The sequence below is a fragment of the Anser cygnoides genome, chromosome 2 (genome assembly GCF_040182565.1).
Source record: "Anser cygnoides isolate HZ-2024a breed goose chromosome 2, Taihu_goose_T2T_genome, whole genome shotgun sequence".
Classification (NCBI taxonomy): Eukaryota; Metazoa; Chordata; class Aves; order Anseriformes; family Anatidae; genus Anser; species Anser cygnoides.
The window spans coordinates 142,899,610-142,920,173 of NC_089874.1; the positions used below are offsets into that span (position 1 = coordinate 142,899,610).

At 34.9% G+C, this 20,564-nt stretch overlaps 1 protein-coding gene across 1 annotated transcript in view; it reads left to right on the forward strand.

Annotated features, from left to right (window-relative positions):
* RIMS2 (regulating synaptic membrane exocytosis 2) overlaps positions 1-20,564 on the forward strand; it is a 469,801-nt gene that overhangs the window by 354,149 nt on the left and 95,088 nt on the right. The window contains 2 exon segments of the mRNA XM_048068611.2: positions 10,375-10,407; positions 20,379-20,414. Coding sequence (XP_047924568.2) covers positions 10,375-10,407; positions 20,379-20,414 — 69 coding nt within the window.

Below are 20,564 nucleotides of genomic sequence, written 5' to 3' on the forward strand. Positions count from 1 at the left end.
AAATATCTGACATTGTCAAAAAGTCTAAAGTCTTGCAATCCTAGGAAATGGAGTCCCTATCTGGAGGAAAGTGAACATGCTTATATTCATAGCTCTTTTCGTGCGTAGATAGGTCAGAAATGCTGGTTTCAGGGTACAGGAATCATAATTAGGAGGAGTGTCTTAATATGCCTAAACTACAGACTGAATTTAAATCAAATACCAGATTTTAAAAGTGAATCTGACCAACTTTTGGCTTAAATATTTTAAGCTCAATTTATTGTTAAAAATACTTTTCCAGTTTAAAAACAACATGCATGATTGCAGGTTTGGTTTTACTTTGTTTGTTTGATTTTGTGTGAATTTGTGAAGTCTTTTCTACTAAAATATTTTTGCATAATGCCTTTTTAAATTCAGAGAAATATATAAATGTTGTAAGAAGGTATAAAATATACTGTTCTAGCTTTCTAAAAGAGGAGGAGTTATTGTGTAAATAATCTCCATATTTTTTTTCACAATTGTTATATATGAGAGACAAATATTTGATATATTACATAGATATTAACTTACGTATAGTATGTCCTTTTCCTTGTTTAAGTTGTTGACTAAACCTCTTCACCATAGGCCTCTAAATTAAAGAAATAATCTAAATTTCTCTGTGTTAATGATAGTATTTTGTTTAGATCAAGTTGTCCCAAATTATTTTAGGTGTCATATAATGTAAGTTATATAATATTTCTGATTTTTTTTTGATTTATGCTAGAAGTTACATGGGAGGACCAGCAGAAAAAGGTGAATGGTACAATAACTGATGACAAACTATTGCCGAAAAAGAAACACCATTCTGAGCCAGGTTTGTCAGGGTTTGGAAAACCACATGAAAGCATGAGACTATAAAAACACATTTCATGCTTTTGTAATGCGTGTGCTTGATGTACTTTTTTTTTTTTTTTGGTGTGGAATTTTTAGTATGTAGAGACTATTTAGAATAGTGTTGTACATAGTTCTGTTTTAGAATAGCAAAAATAGATCTGCTTTTGTAAACAATTGTGTTAGAATGCACATACATTAGAAAAGAAATATTCTGGCATATTATTAGACTTAGCTTGCTCTTTAACTTTGAATTTTGTTATAATTTATCCTTGTGTGCAAGCTTCAGGAATCCAGGTATAAGTCATGTTGGTTCTTGTTTAGTTGACTGAACAAAGGTATCTACTGCATGCAAGGTGAGAAAGTCATCTTCAAAGACTTGAATCTGAAACCTTGTACCGTCACATGGCAGAAATAACGTTCTGACCTTTTTTTTAGCATGAGCTGCATTTTATATCTCCATATGGCTGGAGTTTGCAAATCTGTCCTGTGCATGAGCGGATTTCTTCTGGAACTAAGAACTATCAAAAAGTTTCTTCCACCCCAAACATTAAGTGCAATTATTCAGCTCTGTCTTCATTACTACAATTGCATAACAATAAGAAGCAAGCCTAATAATAGTAACGATAATGCTGATGGTAATAATAGTATTGTTCTCTCCTCTGAATCTGACAGCAAGAGGTGCTAATCACGTTATTTTAATCACTTGTAAAAATGCACTGTGATGTTATGGTGATGAACACATTGTAAAGAGTAGAGAAGAGTGGAGTAGAGTAGAGTAAGAATGGGATAGAATAAAACTAGACCAGACTAGACTCTAAAGCTTTAGATTGCAGGTTTCAGCCTGTATTTAAATGTTGATCCATGTCTCTCGAATGAATGGGAGTTTTTCAGTTCCAAGAGTACAAAGGTATAGTTCTTGGCTGCAGATCTCTCTCTGGCCGTAATAATTGTCTCATTCTAATAACAACACTTTTCCCAATCATGTAAGTTAAAGTTTACGTGATCGGACATTTGTGCCACCTCCTAAGTAAGTGCTGTAATCTCAGTTTTAGGCTTACTTGCTGAACACCTCCAAGTTTCTTGTTGAATCTGAACTATGCAGCTTCAAGTGCAAAAATCAGGACTGAAGAGGAGCAGCAAAATCCAGATTCACTCTCTAAACTAGGAGCTGGGGAATATAGCTGTAAAAGGACAGACCTTCATTTGAATTCCATGTTCCCTGACTTTTTAATTCATCAGAGAAAGTTACGAGATAAAACAAGTATTGCTTGTAAGAGCCAGTCTTGCAATGTAAGTGTATCTTCTTTTACAGCTGAATGTCTTAGCTATTGAACGAGAAATTCAGGATACAACATCTGCATATCTTCACTGTTGCCTTTCCAGGGTAATTTTTGCAGAATAATCTCTCTGCCCAGACTTTTCCTGTACACCATAGTTAGGTAAGAGCGTTATCTCCATCTCCCAGCTGAGGTGGGCTTAAAAATGTAGTACTCTATTGTCTAGGCAGATGGCACATTCATAGTTATTAGCAATAACTTGTTTGGAGCCACCTTCCACATTCTTAGAAACAGGAGCCATACTTTGTTAGATGCCTGCTTTTAGGGCATTCTAGATTTTGGAATGTGAGTAAAATCTTGTAATTCTAAGACAAGAAAACGGTTGGCAGAATAGAAAACGGAAGCAAATGTGGGCATTAAAAAGCAGTTACTTTTGAAAGCATCAGAACAATATTTATCTGATTTTCTTTTTTATCTATTTTTTCCTCTGGAACAGTATCACTGATCTCAAGTACTGCTGCGAATACACAAAATTGGTTTGGAAAGCCACAGTCACAATTGCCAAACCCCAGAATAGATAAAGACTTCAGTAAAAATTTTGTACTGCACTTCACAGCTTTAGGTCTTTATGTAAAGGCTGATGCCTGATAAGAGCATGAATTCTGCTTTGATTTTTGTTTTCAGGATTGTCTTTCATGGTATGTACACTTGGGACAATGATGTGTGCTGCTTCTCGGTGCTTTTCCAAACTGATTCTCTGTACTGAAGAGGCAGGAGAAATGGTGGAGTACCAGCCTAACATACCCCTGCAGCTTTCAGGATGGGAGTTATCTGCTATGTGTGGCACACTGCTGGCCCCTATAGACATCCCTGTATCATTACAAACCCATACTATCTTCAAGTCCCATACAGTTCCACTGTACTCACACCTGGATGTTGAGATATATTGGATCTGTAACCAGTGATATGGCCTGACTAAGGAAGCTTCGAATTGCTTGAAGCTTTCCAATATGGGATTTACCCTCTGCACAGGATTGTTCTTTCTTTCATCTGAGAATGCTGTAAATGTTCTGTTTGCACAGCACATAGCAAGGAAATACTACCACGACTTAGTCCCTGGCTGCCGTTGGTAGTCTACAAAGAGCAGCAAGGAGGAATATGGGTACCTAATATTGCTGTTGCCCTCATTTAGTTGTCTTTTCATACAGAGAATTTTCTGCTATAGCAGAAACTTTTCCTGTTTTTTAGCTTTTGTTCGTCTCTTAAGAATTTAACATAACTGGTCATGTGGAAAGAGCCAGGCAGAATTACATCTAAGAAAAGTTGTGAAAAAGTGAGGTATTGATTACATGAATACATTGAGCAAATTACTTGGACTGTGAACAAATTGTAGATAAAAACATAAATAGATAATAAAAATAATTCAAAGTAACAAAAGAAATAATAGTAATGCTCTATCATGGGAAGCATTAAAATAATATATGTGACTACAAACGAGATTAGCAAATTTGCTGGAGTACAGTTTAAGGTAATTCAAGAAGCAAAATGGTTCTTTTGTTTCAGGCTCTACCATAGAAGATGCTGATAAAATTCTGAATATCAGAAACCAATATGTTTTCTCAACAGTGCCTTAAATCTCTAAGTTCTGAGGCAATTGCCAAAACTATTGTTCCATATATTTCAAAGAGGCAATTACATTTATGCAAAGGAATGGAAGAGCAAAATTGCAGAACTATAGCCAAGCATAATATGGAAATTCAAGCCAGGGCTTGAATGTGTGTGCCCTTCCTTTAGCTGGTGGCAGCATCCTGTGAGGGAGCACTGCATTCTCAGGACACCAATGGATCAAAGAGCACACAGAATACTTATTTGCTCCTATCTAATATATTAAACGTTTCCAATTTCACAACGCCTCTGTCTCTGAGCTGTAATAGATGACAAACTAAAGAGAATAGAGGTCTACTCACATTTTCTTGGTCAGTAGAAGAAAAAGAAAAAAAAGCATAAATATTTTCATATGCTTTTGCATTTTTATACATACTGCCTTCCAAGAACAACTTGGAAATGTAGTAGGCTGTGGTGGTAGTGAATGTCCCTTATTCACAGAAATACAGTTGAATAAGATAGATAGTTTTTCCTTAAAAAATTAGTTATTTTCACCTGGTATCATCACTCATCTCTTCTGAACCCAGTAAGGTTATTTAAGGGAGAAAGCACATTGTTTAGGGCACCAGGGCAGTGATATTCATTTCTGTTGCCTGTCAACTGTTGTACAAGTGAACAATCAGTTTCACTATCCAAAGTTTGGGAGGTGAACACAGTCTAGCAAACTGCGTTTCCATCCAGAGATGATACAGGTGATGCAGGAACAACCTATGTGAGATAGCAAAGGAAATATTACTGGTTTTACCTTGTTTTTTGTACTTCAAGCTAGTAGATTTGACATTTATTATCTGGAAACTATTCTGTGGTAGTTTCATTATCGCTGCCTCTTGAGAAGATTGCAGTGTCATCAGATATCCAACCCTTGCCAACACTTTTAATTTCAAAGCAATGGTCGAATAACACAACACAAGGAAGTGCTGACATATTTTGATATGATTCAAAAAGGAGACTGGTTAATTTAAATGTATTTCTACATCTCAGGATGGAAAAAAGTCGAAGTGGGGTGCTTCTGTAATTATTTGGGGAAGGCAGTACTTCTTTAATACCATACTAAGTTTGTAGAGGAATTGTAACAATGGTAAGTTAAACACATCAGAAGACACAAAGGTGATGCATGCTTACAAATGGTAAGTCTTTATATACAGTGACTGGTTTTCAGTTTGAAGGAAACCATGGCTGGTTTTATCAATGGAACATTTATGTCTTTCTCCTAGGTGGAAGTATTCCTTAACTATACACAGAGAAAGCCTTTCAGAGATAATGTCGTTGTTATTGAATAGTTTATCTATTGCCATGGAATCAGCTGAAGCAGTAAAACAGTAGTAAAAAATAATTCAAAACAAAGTGGTGGTGATTTTAACGGAAGTTTGTAGTTAGTAAGTGTGGAATCATAAGTATGATAGAATGTACGTTAAAACCAATGCTATTAGAAATGGGGAATAAGATGAGGCCAAAAAAGACAAAGTATTTTTGCTGAAGACAGGCCACTCAGAGAGAGGTGAGAACACAGTAGCACTTCATGTAAAGGCCATCATGAGCAATGGACAAATCAAAAATTATGGTTAAACAAGAAAGCTGGTATGAAATTGCCATCTTGTGAAAAGGAGAGGAGCAGAGTGGAGTCAGGGACTAGTTTATGATTGTCTAAAAGTCACTAGGCTGTAGAACAGTTGTCAGAAGAACGGAGCGGGAAAGTAAAATAAGTCATCTGGGGCCCTGATGCAAGGTTCAGAGTGCTCTGGTCGGGCTGGTGAAGAAAATATAGGAAAGGTTCTTAGAAAGATGCTGTGGGATCTGGAAAGCAGTGAAGTGGGTAAAATTTACAGAAAAAGCTACATATTACATGCCATGTTGAATCTACGAGGATTGTTTAACCTGTGCCAAGTGAGAAGCAATTCAGATTGAATATATGTTATGAATAATTGTTTTCTCAAAAGAATATGAGTGTCCCCACACATTTTAATTAATAGATGTTGTGTGTAAAAGATGTATTTATTTAAAATAAGTACTCTAAGGTATTTACTTAAATTTTACTTTCTATATTTCCCTGTACAACTTTGAAAGTCAATATGCCTACTCTGTACCAAAGTAACATAGAATTGGATTCAGGAGAGAGAGGTTTTATTAAGAAAAAATGGGACTCTGTGTGGATGGGAATTGCAGACATAGTCATATGTTGCACTTCGGTGTCTCAACCAAATTGTATGAAGGGGTTAATAGTCATTTACAATGGGTCTTAAATAGTGAAGTGGCCTGAAAATATCTAACAACACATACATACCGTTATGTGTATATCTTATGTGTATATCTTTTTTTTGGGTCTTTTTGTATTTTGGAAACCATTCCTGAAACCATGTGATTTTCAGCACTACCTATTTCTGTAAGTGATGAAACTTACTGACATTATTGAGATGAGAATAGATTTAGAATAGGGAGATACCTGATTTAGGATAGCTCATCTATCCTTTATTGACAATAGAGGCTGCATTTGTATCATATGCTGATAATTATCCTTTCTGAAGTAGCATTGATGTTTGGTTACCTAAATCTGCTAACTTACCAGTGAGATTTATTATCTTTTCAGGGTTTATGATACTTGAAATCCAATACAGAACTATAGCACATCAATGTTTTGAAATTTTACTGTTTCATCTTTCTTCCCCTTATAAAATTATAACATGAACTTTATTCAGAGAAACAATCATAAAAGCTCTCTGAATTCCTCGTTTAGTATATCTCTTGAGACATATAAAAAAGTAATGCAGTCTACATGGTTTCTTTTGATTTAGAGAGATCATGCTGCTGAGAATATTTAAGATTTCTTCGTATATGCTGTTTTCTGCCTTCTTCTCTATAATCCTTATCTCTGGGTAGGAATTAACGACAATTTCCATATTCTTACTGTCTTTATCTAGCATGTATTTTATATAGCATATATTAAGCCTGGCATATATGCTGTAGTTACAAAATTGAATGTATTGCTTCTGTCTTCCTGTGTTTTCTTCATCTTAGTTAGTCCTCAGCTAACGTTTTTGAGCAAAAATGTCAGCATCTGTCCAGGGCGCAACTGTCATGTTGTGTATATGAGTTTACAGTTTAAGATGAAAAACTCACTTTTAACTAGTAAGAAATCACCTCATTAATAAAACTGAAAATATGAAATGGGTTCTGTATCTACAGGAAGGGTAACTGGAAGATGTGGTTTAATGGTATTAAATACGATTATGGAAGACTGATTTTATGCACACTTGAACATAGTCAAGTAGCCATTCACTCCAAATCTTTGAACAATTATTTCCACACTTAACTATTCTGCTATGTAGTCCTCCTCTTTTACCAGTATACTCAGCACTGCAGAGTTTGAGTGGTGGTAGGGAACATCTTCCCAGAGAGTTGGATGCATTATGTCATTTTTTAAGTCTAATCACATACAGACTAATGACATGTTTATGGAACATGCAGACTTGATGGAGCATCTCTATTTTAAAGTCTCCTCCCTGTTTTACAATAATGCCCATTTGATTGTGCTATTGCACATCTTATGTCATAAGGAGCATCCACAAATGAGGTTTTTCCTGATCTTGAAGCCGCAGAAGGTTCTGAGGTCAGAAATGCAGTGAAAGATCTTTGTTTTTAAGGAGCAAAGAAAAATGAAATTAAGAAAAGCCTTGAAGAAGATTTAAAAAAAAAAGAAAGAAAGAAAGAAAGAAATTAACTTACATCTCGTTGTCCCATGCTACTTTTAGAATTTCGGATGGGGATGTTTGCTGTGTAAGGTTTCAAGCACATTTTTTAAAAATTAAGTTCCTAAATACTTCTCTTTAATAACTGAAATTGCTTACAGCAAAAAGTTCTGTATCAAAGCATGATAAAATAGTTGATATTTCTCCTGGTTTACTCAAACTTGCAATACAATTCCTGGTTTTCTTTTCCTTCAGAAGTTTATTCAATGAGAGAGTCTAACTTGTTTCTAAATTTGAGTATAATACCTGTATGCATACCACACTCATACATCAAGATACACAGTTTATTCAAATAAATGCTTGTTCCACAACAAAGCAATAAAGATGCAAATGAAAATACCAAATGACACCTAAATTTAATAGAATTTTATTCCATGATTTTGTTTGCAGATTTTAATACATTTCTATCAACAAAGATTGAATGTAGTGTATTTCAAGCTCCAGAGCCAGAGAGTTTTCATGAATGATCCAGAGAGATTTATGGATCCAGAGAGATTTATGGATGGCTTCTTAATCATGAGAAGACTGGTTCCTATAAAGTGCTATTGCATCTAAATTAATAGGTCTAATGGAAGGATATTGGTGCATTACTATATCACGAACTACTTCTAATTCATTAATGCTTGCAACAATTACTATACACATTTTACAAACTATGTATCTCAAGAAATGAGATATCAGCTGAATAGTTATCCACATTATCCATAATGAAAAAAATAAAAAATAAAAAAAAAATGACAATATGTTTGTAAATATTTTTTCCAACAATTTGCATGAGGGCTTTTAAAAATGCAGTTTTTAAAACATATCGCCACATGTGACTGATATGCAGCCAAATACTGGCTATTCCTTGCTAAAATCTTCCAAAGTAGTCCATGGCATATTCCTAATTTGGAAATTAAGTGGTTCTAAATGTACTTTGAAAACTTCTGAAGTTTTTAAAATTTATCTTAATGTAGTATATGGCTCAAAGCTATGCTATCCTTACAGGTATTAAAATCAACAAATGGGGTATAAGGGTGTCATGATAGAGACTTTCTAATTACAGTGTTTGACATAGTAGGAGTGCTTGCTTTGGGGCTGTAGATAATATATAAATATATAGATAACAGAAAACATTTTCAGAAAAAAAAAGTTTTTATCTTTTTGCTGGGTTTTTGATGATGGTAATAATGATCTATTTATTTAACTGTTATAGAAATTACAGCTACACTGTATTAGCACAGGCTGTATAAAATTAAGGAGAAGTAGGTCTTTGTTTTCATTGTTAATTTCATATTACTGATTCATTGCACTTTATTATGCAATTTATGCACCATTACTTTTTTTTTAAACATATGAACACATAGCATCCTTTGTCAAGACTGTCAGCTGCTATGCTTTCATATTTTATATCTCAAATATAGCACTTAACTGTATTCATCCCATAAGCAAATTTAATTGCCTTAAAGTGCATTCCAAATATATATTACAATCTGTGTTTACAGCAAAGTTTTGGTGAAGTCTTGGCATTTGTTGGATGAAAATGATAATCTTCTAGCTATAGAACAAAATGGTTTAACTGTAGAACACAGGGATTATCAGATGAATATTAGTGTTGTTTTTCATTTCATTTTGTTAATTTATATTGTGTATTCTAATTTTGCATTTTTCAGTGGTATCTTAATCTTGACTGCAAAATGTGGATAAAACTACAGCATATTTTTTGTGATGTATGAACTTTTCTGGAATTTTTATTCTAATATCTGCAGTGTTACTGAATTATGAGCAATGTTTTGTGACTCAAACTTCAAGCAGAATTTAGATTAGGACTTACATATATTTGTTTTAATTCTGATGCTTTTTTGTAAGAATGCACTTGTTTTGCTAGTGATGGTAGCTTCATAGTTTAATGTAATTATTATTACTTTTCAAGATAAATTCCTCACATTCTTTTGCTACAACTAGATGTTCAGTACAGAGAATGACACTGTCCCTCAGATGTTCTCCATGTCTGAAATGGCAGTGTGTGTTTTGAATTAGAAGTAATAAAGTAAGTAATGAGATAGTTGCTTTGGCATTTAATTTGCATGCATTTCCAATAACTTAGACTACTGTGAGATGAATAATATTTGGTTTGGAAAAAATATCTGCTGAATTGACCATGAGAGTTATTAGCTATACATTCTCTTTTCTCACGTTCAATATTTTGGTCTTGAAAATATTGCCATTGGCAAAGTGTTACAATAATGTGGTCCTTTCCAGAGTGTGTTATGTGGATTCTGAAATTCATGAGCTTGTATATCCTTTTCCAAACAATCTGTTTCCTTTTTATTTTCCATTTTGGGTATGCAAAGTTTGGTTCAGCATAAATTAAAATAATTTAATCATTGAATTATCTAATAATACACTTCCCATTGGTGACTTTAAACTGGATGTTCAGTACTTGAAAGAAAAAACTAATAATTGCATTCAAGTAGATAACATTCCGAAAAGTTGAACAGTCATGAAAAAAGTGTTTCTGCTAGTTAACATACCTTTTACTATCCAGGTTTCTTTTCAGCTTCATTGCAAGATTGACTTTGATCTCAGTTATAACATTTGTTACTTCCTCAGCTCCTATACTAACCCTGTCTTTGCTGTTCTTTTTCAACTGTAGTTTAACCACTTCTTTCTCAGCTTTCTTTCTCTTTCTGGTGTCTTGCTATTTTTTTCCCCACTTACTAACTCTGCACTGCAGACTTCTCTCTAAAACAATTTTTGGCCCTTTCCCTCAGTGTCAGTTTTAACCTTCTGAATACATCCTCTCACGCCCATCTCCTTTGTCTATGTCTGTCCATTACACGATGTGATCACAGAAGAAGCGGAATCATCACGGAGAAGAAACTCAGGTCTGTCTCTTCTACTGCTTTTCTCTGTGCTATTTTTCTCATTTTACCTTTCCTATAGATTTTATCATAGCTCATCTCATATACTTTTCACTCTCTTCCTCTCTCAATATATTAAAGCATTAACAAACTGTAAGCTTTTAAGTTAAATCAAGATATTTATGTAATACTTATTACCTATGAATTATGTACTCTGCAAAAAAGTTTTAAAATCAACAGATGACACGTGCATACTTTTAGACTTTGAACTGATTAAGTTTCTCTCTTCTGTGTTTATTTCCTACCTCCAATATCTTTGTGTTAGCCTCTAAGCTTCCAGCTAGCACAAGAAACACATGGTTTCTAAACATATAAACTGTAATTTGTCTATCTTCACATTTGGAAACTTCTACATAAAGTAAAAAACTTAGACATAACAAGTCATTTTTCACCCTGGGGAGGATATAATTTAAGAACTGAACAATCTCAGTAAATTACATACCATACACTGAAATTTCAAACTTAGCTTTGTTGAACAAAATCCATTTTGAGTTGTTAAAAAGCTGTTCTCTCATGGCAAAAACTGTAAAACAGAAGGGTTTGATAACAGAGAGAGAAGTGAAAACATTAATGAAGATCTAATTTAGCTGTACTAGTCATGGCTTTTCTTTCATATTGCACGTTACTTGTTTTTTTAAAGTTTCATATCAAATTTTAATCTGCCATTTTATTGAATTTTCCATGTAGTTTGTATTACTGGCACAGAACTAAATTCTAGCTACCTCTGAAAATGCAATAGCTGTTCGTGCTTGCCCTGCTTGTTCAGTCATAGTATGTCAGAACAACAAGGAAATTCCCCATATTTAAGCTAATCAAATTCACCTATAAAAGTCTTACACTTTATTGTGTCAAAGCTCTGTTTTTTTCCCTTTGCTTATGCTGTTATCCCAATGAATTAGATAAGTCACTCGAATACCATTTAGCTTCTAAACTCTGAAGCAATTTTTATGTACTGGTCCAGTCAACTTAGGTAGGATTTAGTCAAACATTTTGTTTCCTCTCCTGTGGCTGGCTCCTTCAGAACTCAGTTTTGCCTTTGGTAATACTCTTGTCAAAATCCCTTAGAGTCAGAGATTATCTATGGAGACTTCCAAAAGTTACTTGCTGTGGATTTCATACTTTACAAATCCCACGATAGAAATCACTTACATTACAGGGAGAGGGAAAAGTTGATAATCCTGATCTAGTGGGTGGCATCCCTGCCTATGGTAGAGGGTTGGAACTAGATGATCTTTGAGGTCCCTTCCAACCCAAGCCATGACTATAGCAACTGGTAGTCAAAGTTACATGATCTGATTTCCATCTTCCGTAAATCACCACTGTTGGAAATTAATAAATTATGCTGTAGAAGCACTGAGTTTTCTTATGTTGTGCTTAAGATCAATTTCTAGTTTCTGTGCAGTGGTTCTGAATCTGTTTCATTACAAAAAAATAAATTAGCGGATTGGGTGAGCAGTTTCTTATTTGTTCATAAAAAAGGAAAAGGAAACATGTGGACCCTTTCATTAAAGATCCCTCCTCTGAGTTATGAATCCTAGTTGATTCTTGGAATAGGAAGAAGTCAGACCTTAACAGGATACTTAATCTCTCAGAAAAGTACATATTTTTATGATATACTTTTCTTGAACATATGTGAGAAGACAAAACCTGTGAATTGTTAACTTTTTTTGGACACTCCAGTAGAAATAAGCTCCTGCAAAGCACTGTTTTGCTTTAACCAAATTTGCTTTAACCAGTGTTAACCAAATGTATTAGGCACTGATAAAGTTAATTGTCTAGCAGATAAATGCAGAAGCATGGCCAGAAGTGAAGTTGCAAAAGTTACTGCCCTTAAACTGAAAGCAGTTTGCTTTGTCTTTTCCTTTTGTCTAGGAACATATTTTCAGATACACATTTGAGAGTGGTTATGTGATCAACTTCCATGCTTTACCTCAATGACATTATAGCTTACATGTTTCAATCTGAGGCACTTTGTGCAGCTGTGTGCTCAGCTAAAAGCAAGGGTGACTTTTCAAAGCCATACCCCCAGAAGGAGATGTTTCCCCATTGCTTTAGAATCTGCTTTTAGAAGTGTGGAACTAGATTATCCATTTACAGGTTTTCTTCAGGAAGTGCTTTTCACAGTACCGTGCTAGCAAACATTTAGGTGAATCAAAGGATTAGCTATTGATTCTAGGTGTTATTAGACCAAGATATATTGAAAAAGCTATATATCTGAATATGTGACCGTTGTATTGAAAGAAAGGTGCTACCATTTCCTCTCAATGGACATTAACATTTTAGCTTGCAAGTTGACAAGATTTTCTTCACTGAAAAAAATCTGGGATTTTTTAGTGGAAATGTCCCATGTTAGTGCATGCAAAGCTTATGCTGTATATTTCAGGCACAAAGGCAAGCTTACAAAGCTAACAAAAACATTTCAATACAAATGTCATTATCTGACAGCAGTACAGGTTGGTAGCATCATTAATGATTAAACTCTATTTTCCTTTGGTGAATGAAGAGCTTCACAATGTACAGTTTTCACAATTTGTTTCTAAAATTGTACTTTGCAAATAATTTAAAATATTTCATAGGATGTATTGTGAAAACTGTTAGGAAGACATCCTGGTCATCCTGCCTATATTCAGTGTGGGCAATGGAAGTAAAACCCTGCCTGCCACAGAACCTCAACCACAAACTGGGAAACTTTCTTTTCACCAGTGGTTCTGATTAACCAGTTACTGTTGCATCAACTAATTGCAGTTATACTCACTGTGGTCTTCAAGCATATGAGATACAGAAAACATTCTTCAGTCTTGTGAAATGGATCTAGGTGTGAGAAGACTTAAGTAACTGTAGCCCAAAACTAACCACCAAAACTACGGAAAGGCCAGTCCATGACAGTTTAAGGTCAATAAGTGTACAGGTAGCATAAATAATGATAATTAAATCTAGGTTTAGTTCAGGATGAGAAAGGATGGAGTAGTGATGCCCAGTCACTGCTGCTTTTTTGTGGTAGTGCATGGAAGTTAGAAGTTGGACTACCTTCTATTTCTGAAGGGCCATGAAAGGCATGGAAATAGAGTTTCTGGTTCTTTTTGACAACTTCTGGAGCAGAATTCTCTCTCAAAATAGGAGCTTAGGAAGATTGATTAAAGTTTTTGCTAACTTTCTTTGAGAATGAAGTTCAAATAGATAAGAATTTTGAAATATGTTTTTCGTGTTTTAATATTTTTATGGAAGTTTTTTGTTTTGTTTTGTTTTTAATAGTAACCTGTTTGCTGGGGGTAGAGCTTATAAAAATTAAAAACTGTTAAAGATGCGTGACCAAATCAGAGCTGTCAGCCCAGGACAGTGGAGGGTCAAACAGTAGGAGAGCCTGGAAAATAAACTGTTGGAGGAAGCAAATGAAAAAAAAAATGATTGAGAGAATTTAAGAGAGCAACTGCAGTGGAAGAGAAGGAGCCTTATTTGTATTTGTTTTTATCTACAGTATCATAACAGGTTTTTCAAGCCTCCCAAGAGTGAGTCTACTCTGATATACTTACCCATTATAAATGAGACGTGACACCCCTCTATTTTTGTTGTTATTGTACTCACTGTTCAGTGACACACTTCCCCTTAAAGACCAGGATAGTATTTTGTTTTGTTTCTGGCTTTCTCATGTTGAAAAGGAATTCCTGAAGGATTTTGTAACATATTAGCACAAATGTGGTTAGATGACTTGTGAATCACTGAAGGCTTCTGTGATATTTAATTTGATGGGTTTGTTTAAAATCTCATTCCTTAGACTGTAACTGAGACATTTAAAGAGTCCAACTCTCTATTTGGTCAACAGAGAACAAATTCAGTTTAAAGGTATTTAGCATACTAATAGATGTATCAAGTTGGATGGCTGGGAGGTTCCTTGTCCTTAATTTTAATTTTGATCAGAATTAAAACCAGAAACCGTAGACCTCGAAACCCCCAAACTCCAAAATAGCCATCTGTATTGAACCAGGTAAATAAAGGCTGGTCCTCAATCTGGCAAGGGAAAAATAGACAAAATATCAGACTATATAATTAAAAATGAGAGCGTAATTGTGCAAAAGGCAGAATACCATTACATATATATTTTTTATTGGTAAAAATTTGCTAGCTGAATTTGCAGTTCTACTGAGTCTTGCATGAAGGTACATACACCACCCTTGTTTTTGTGTCCTCTGCTTAAATCTTTGACCATATTTCTGGCTATTGGGACACTGATGAAAATTTCTTGCATTCTTAGGATGGCTGAAGAATCTCTATTAATAGCTGTTTGCTTTTCTGGAATCTGAGGCATAGTTATCATCAAGTGTTTGTGCCTATGTATTGAAATGGCTGTGTCAGAATGCGAAATATTCAGTGGTTATACTGTTGAGTATAATCAGTGTTGGGAACTCTGAGAAGCTTACGTGCTTGAAAAATAGGAGGCTGGAGAACTTAACAATAAGACTGAGCTAGGGCTTTCATGAAGACAATGCAGAGTTGAATCATAGGCTGATCTGAATAGATTTCACGAGGACAGAATTTAGGAGCCCACTGGCCCCTCAGATATTTTTCTTTTGCATTTTCAAAATCCTATTGCATATCATTCACATAGGGAGGTTTTGTCACAGTTCTTGGGGGAATTGAAATGTGGTGCTTTAGCTAAGGTTAGTCTTGCTACTTTTTTAGTAACACCTTTTTTCCATGTGGGATCTCGGCATTCTTCAAAGGCCACCAAAACGTATGTAGTTTGTATGAGGCAGCAAGGACAAACATCACAGAGTACTTTGCAAAAATCACTTTGGAAAAGGATCTGTGGGCAAACATACTATTAAAAAGAAAAAAAAAAGTCATAACACTAGTTATTATTCTAACGAACATGCAAAATAGAACTTCCTAGCTTGCTTCACAAGACCTTTGTCCTTTATGAACTGCACTGACCTATCCCCAGTGATGCAGACCTGAGATGATCCTGTCGGTTTATGAGCCCACGATTATAAAGCTTCTTTAACTTTCTAGCCTAGATCACCACAGCATCTTATTCAACACTTTTACTAAGCAGTGCCATGTATTCTGCAAATAATGTGAAGTCACATTGTTAACATGGTTTAAGCATTGTGATAAAAAAATTTTTAATTGGTGAGAAATATCCCATGGGTTTCAGTCTTTGTTTAGTAATATCAGGTTTGAAGCCAAGAATTTTTAAAAAAGACAACAAAACCATGAAGCAATGCTCAAATAGAAAACAGGAATGCAAAGGCATGTTCCCCCACTAGGAATCTGGCTAACTGGAACGGTCTTCAATCTAACATTCCCTTTTAAGGACAGTAATTGACATCTCAATCTCATTCAAACAGTAATATAAAAGCACTTTAAAACCCAAGCTTTTTATATATTTTTTTTCTTCTTTCACATTTCTGGAGCTGTCAGCCCTATTCTTTTCATTCAGACTGTGATGTGGATCCCGGGCTTCTTGGAAGGGCCCTGTTTGTCGCAACAATAGCTTTTGTATATTTGCCACACCTTGGACATACAGCCCTGAAGTGAAGTTCAGGAGCCATTTACATCAGGCATCCATTAGGTAGTTGTATTTTTCACACTGTAGACAGCCAGAATGACAAAATTTAGGGCTAATTTCTTAAAGGTAGAATTGGAATTGAATGGCTCTGGAAATAGAGGGAATGTAATCCTTTGACTGAAAGACCTTTAACTGACAAATTCTGATGTTTAAAGTAAATAACTTTTCGATTTTCCTTTTAGGAGACAATCTGTTTTCCTTTGCCTGTTTTGGTAAGAATAGTGTTTCAGAGATTTGTCTCAGTATAAAACTGACGTTCCTCTAGTCTCATAAAGAACTTTCCAAGAGAAATCTTTTCTATCAAGTAAGAAAGAAGTCATGCTAGCATTTTGAAAAGTACTTATGTAAAGTTAGGGTCCTGCTTATAAATTTGATTTTTCTAAATAAAATGTTATTTATTAATTCCCACAGCTTTGAGAAGTCAGACTCATTTTTATCAAAGCACTAACAAAGCTACTTTAGCAACTCTATAAATGTAATTGCTATAGTCTTGTTGCTGATTTTATCTTGTGTCAGCAAATACGAGAAGTAGAAACATAAAACATTTTTAATATTACTGTTGTCGTTGTCCTATCTGATGCCTAAACTCAAAGACAAACAAGGAGTTATGCTTCAGTATGCTCTAATAAAAGGCACATCCTCCAGTTTTGGAGGCTGCAATTACTTTCATTCAAAGCAAGGAAGTCTAGGTTTATTTTAGACCCCAGCCTGAGCTAATGCAAATCTCTCTGTTCTGGATCCCAGGCTGAAGTATTATTTTGAATCGGCCTATTGCAGTGATCCTTGTACAGCTAAAAATCATTGCAGGAAAGACATTTCAAGGGAGAACCAGGCTCTAACCTTGAGTTTTGGGCAGTCAGGTGTGAGAGGAGGAAGAGGCCCTGGGAGGGCCTCTGAAACTCAGCACCTCCTGGTAGCCTTATGGCTACAGAATCAGGTTCCCCCTCATCTTCCCAAGGAAGGCAGCACAGTCCTGGCTTTTAGAGCAGTTGTTCAGTGCTGCCATCTCTGTGTCCATGGTTAGAGAAGTCTGCCCTTCTGCTTCTTCTGCGGAACTGTTATCAGACAGGTACAGAGATGGTCATGTTTTGCTTCAAGGGAATTGGAGTCCCTGCTTCATGGGGCATCCTGGGGTGAGGTTGGCGAAGCCTGCTGTCGTGCTCTGGCTGTAGAACCCCCAGGTGCCCATCAGACCCATAGGGCTCACTTAGTTAATGTATTTACAAGATAATATAGCTGGTCAAATCCATTTTGGATCAGTTCTAGTTCTTGTTAAGTCCACTCTTGTATGAGTCTCTCGACTAGCGTGCTCTTCTGTTCACTTTAACTCCCAAAGACATTAGATTACTAGATACCTGTTTAGAAAGAATAGACCCTTACAGGGTCAGGGGAACATAATGTTGTGTCTACAACATAAGAAATGTCAGTGATAATTCTAATAGTAATTATCAACTGCAAAGTGGAACACGGTTTTGAGAGGGGATCTTTCAGCATATCCCTCTGTTTCATCTCTGTATTTTATTTCTGTACTTCAGTATCTCCATATTCTGATTAAGCTGAAAACTGGTATAGTTATTTTCTGTAACGTACAGAAATGTCTCCTTTGTGAAAGGACTGATTTTTTTTTTCCAAATTGTTTAATTCTGCAACATTAGCTCTTAAGTTGATATAATTAGAACACACAATAGAGCGTATGTATTTAACTTTGTAAATCAAGTTTAATTCAAGTGATAAAGAAAACCATTGAGTAATGTGATGATGTTGAAGAAGCCATATAAATAGAAATACACAGAGATTTTTAGGATTGACTGTTGCCTGTGTCATTTTATATTATTCACTTTGAGACATTTTTAAATCATCTTATAGTGAGTTACTGGTTTTCAGCATTTTCAAAGTTAATAATTAAGGTTATTTTTTATTTATTTTAAAAATTTGAGCACCTAATAACTGGGGGAACCAAAATCATTGATTACTGTAGCATCAACATTCTGAACCTGCTTTGAATTTTTTTAAGAGGGAATGGTTAAGCCTAAAGTTGCTATGAAGATTTTTTTTGCTGAGAAGTTGGCATTGTTCTGTTCGCTCAATGGACATTACTGATGCTGTTCAGTTTTGCTGCTTCTGCCCAAGTAAACTCTTCCTCAATTTGATCTTCTGTTCTTTCTAGTACTCCTTCAGACAGCTCTTTACAATACAAATGAAACCTCAGTTTGGAGAGTAGGACCCACTCTTGCTGACCTTTCCTATAAAAATCTAACGGATATATTTATTGTCAAGATTTGCAATAAACGTCACAACATTTCAATTACAATTTTGAAATACAAAAATCTAATAGAATATCATGTTGCTGATAGTGTAGTATTCTTTTCTGAAAGTCAATTTGGAAATATATTTTTATATACTTTAAATGGAAAGCAAGAACAAGTGAATCTTAGGCAGGTTTCAAGTTTCCCATATTTTGACTGTCTTCATTTAAAAATTCATGGTTGAAAAGTCCTGTGGCCCAGACATACAGAAGAATGGACTTCTGGGCATTTTTAACAAGGAATTATGCCATATAATATTAGATTTCTTTATTAGGATGATTTTTCAGGCAAAGTAAAGATTTCTTTTCACCATAATTATGAAATAACTTAGAAGTTTTATCATCCTGTTTGTGTTCAAACTGAAGGTTAGTTTAACGGTTGTTACTTTGCTTTCATCTATTTTGCATTATGTTGACTAGTATTGCTAGCAAATAGCTTTCTGCTTTAGAAAGCAGTAAGGTAGTGGAAGACAGTGTTGTATTTACAGCTCTTGTATTGGTGACAGCAACTTAAAAAAAAATAATTAAAAAGCTTAAAAAGCGAACACAACTCTGCTGTTCTCAAAGCAATATCCACAACCTGCATAGACAGTATTGGCCAGACTACCAAAGGACAAAGCAGAGGAACGCAAAGGGTCTTGTTTATAAACAGTGCAAAAAATGGGACAGGAAAAGACAGGGAATGGGTGAGGTTTCAAGAACCCAGTTGATATCCACTGATTTCCAAAAGTGTAGGCTTATGACGTGCCATATCTTTTTCCCATTAACTTGCCTAACAGTTCCACTAGGAGTTGCCAGCAGGAGAACCACCTTGATCCCACACAGAACGGCACGTAAATGCCAGATCCCATTAAAGTGTAGTGCATTATTTATGTTCTCTGCAGGAGCCCGTTTTTCTTTCTTACACATCTACTTAGCCCTGGTATGATTTCTTTTTACGAATGACTTAGCCCTCTATTTTGATACCCATCTACAAACTGATATTTCTTCAAAATAACACCTCTGTTTCCCTCTTCAACTGGTAATATCCTGTGTATTGCAAACTAGATAGTAATTTTGTGAGCAACCTTCAATAACCAGTAATTCTGGAAAAATAACTAATTCTAATAATACATGCTATTTTTGGTTTGTGACTGGGGGGGGGGATTGCTCCATATTCATGGGATTGTATTAATTGAAATTAATATAATTTGGGCCTGAAGTATGAAAAAGAAACAGTCTGCTTAAAAGTTAATGTGTTTCTAATTAAAGTAAATTTCATTTGACTTTAAAAAAATTCACATTAATTGCCAAACTTGGATTTCAGAGTGCAGTATTTATGTGCTGCCAAACTATTTGATAGGGATCCAATGTATTTTCATTTCTCTGTGGCAGATGAATGCCCTGAGCCATATATAACCTTTGATATATATTCAGAATATTTGTTGGCATCAGTTATTTGGATTTATGTGCACAAGCTGAGTTCTGAGTATTGATGTTAATGTCTTTTGTGGTTCATATTTTTTTAGCTCTAAGACAAGCTACAGTAATATCATTAGTAAACCTTTTAACCTGTTGAAGCTATGAGAATTGATTAAACCAAGGAAGATTTAAAGCGATTACTGGAAACCATTCTGACACATTCAATTTTTATGCTTGAATCATTAAACTACATACTGTATGTGTGCTGCATAAAACATACACTACAAAGACTTTTTTACTTTTATTTTTTGTTTCATCATATTCGAGGAAATTGTAAAGTAACTATGTCTGAAACCTGCCTTGCTGTCTTTTGTATTGAGTTTGTTAATGATTCTGGAAGTGCACAAAGTACCCATGGGTTTCCTCGAGTAAGTCTATGATAAGGGTGCACAAATGTATGCAGTAGCATGCAGTGTATATGCCTCTGGATGTAGAACACTATACATGGTTGGTTGACTAAACTCATCAATTTAAATTAATTTGATGGGTTTTATTCATTTTTCCTTTTTAATGCATGCTTTATTATTATTACTTTTATTATTATTTCTGCATTTTCTCTCTCCCTCTCTTTTTGTTTTACATATTGCTTTCATTTGTTTGTAGAAGAAAAGAAAGCAGATCCAGAGAATGGGGATACAGGTAGGGTGACTTATTCAAAACATTTTTGTATTTTTTTGCCCTTAAGTTCTTTGATTTGCTATGTTTAAACAAATGTGTACCATGGAGTTGGATCACAATATTGATGTATTTTTGTGATTTCAGAATAGATGCTAGGAAACGAAAACTGAG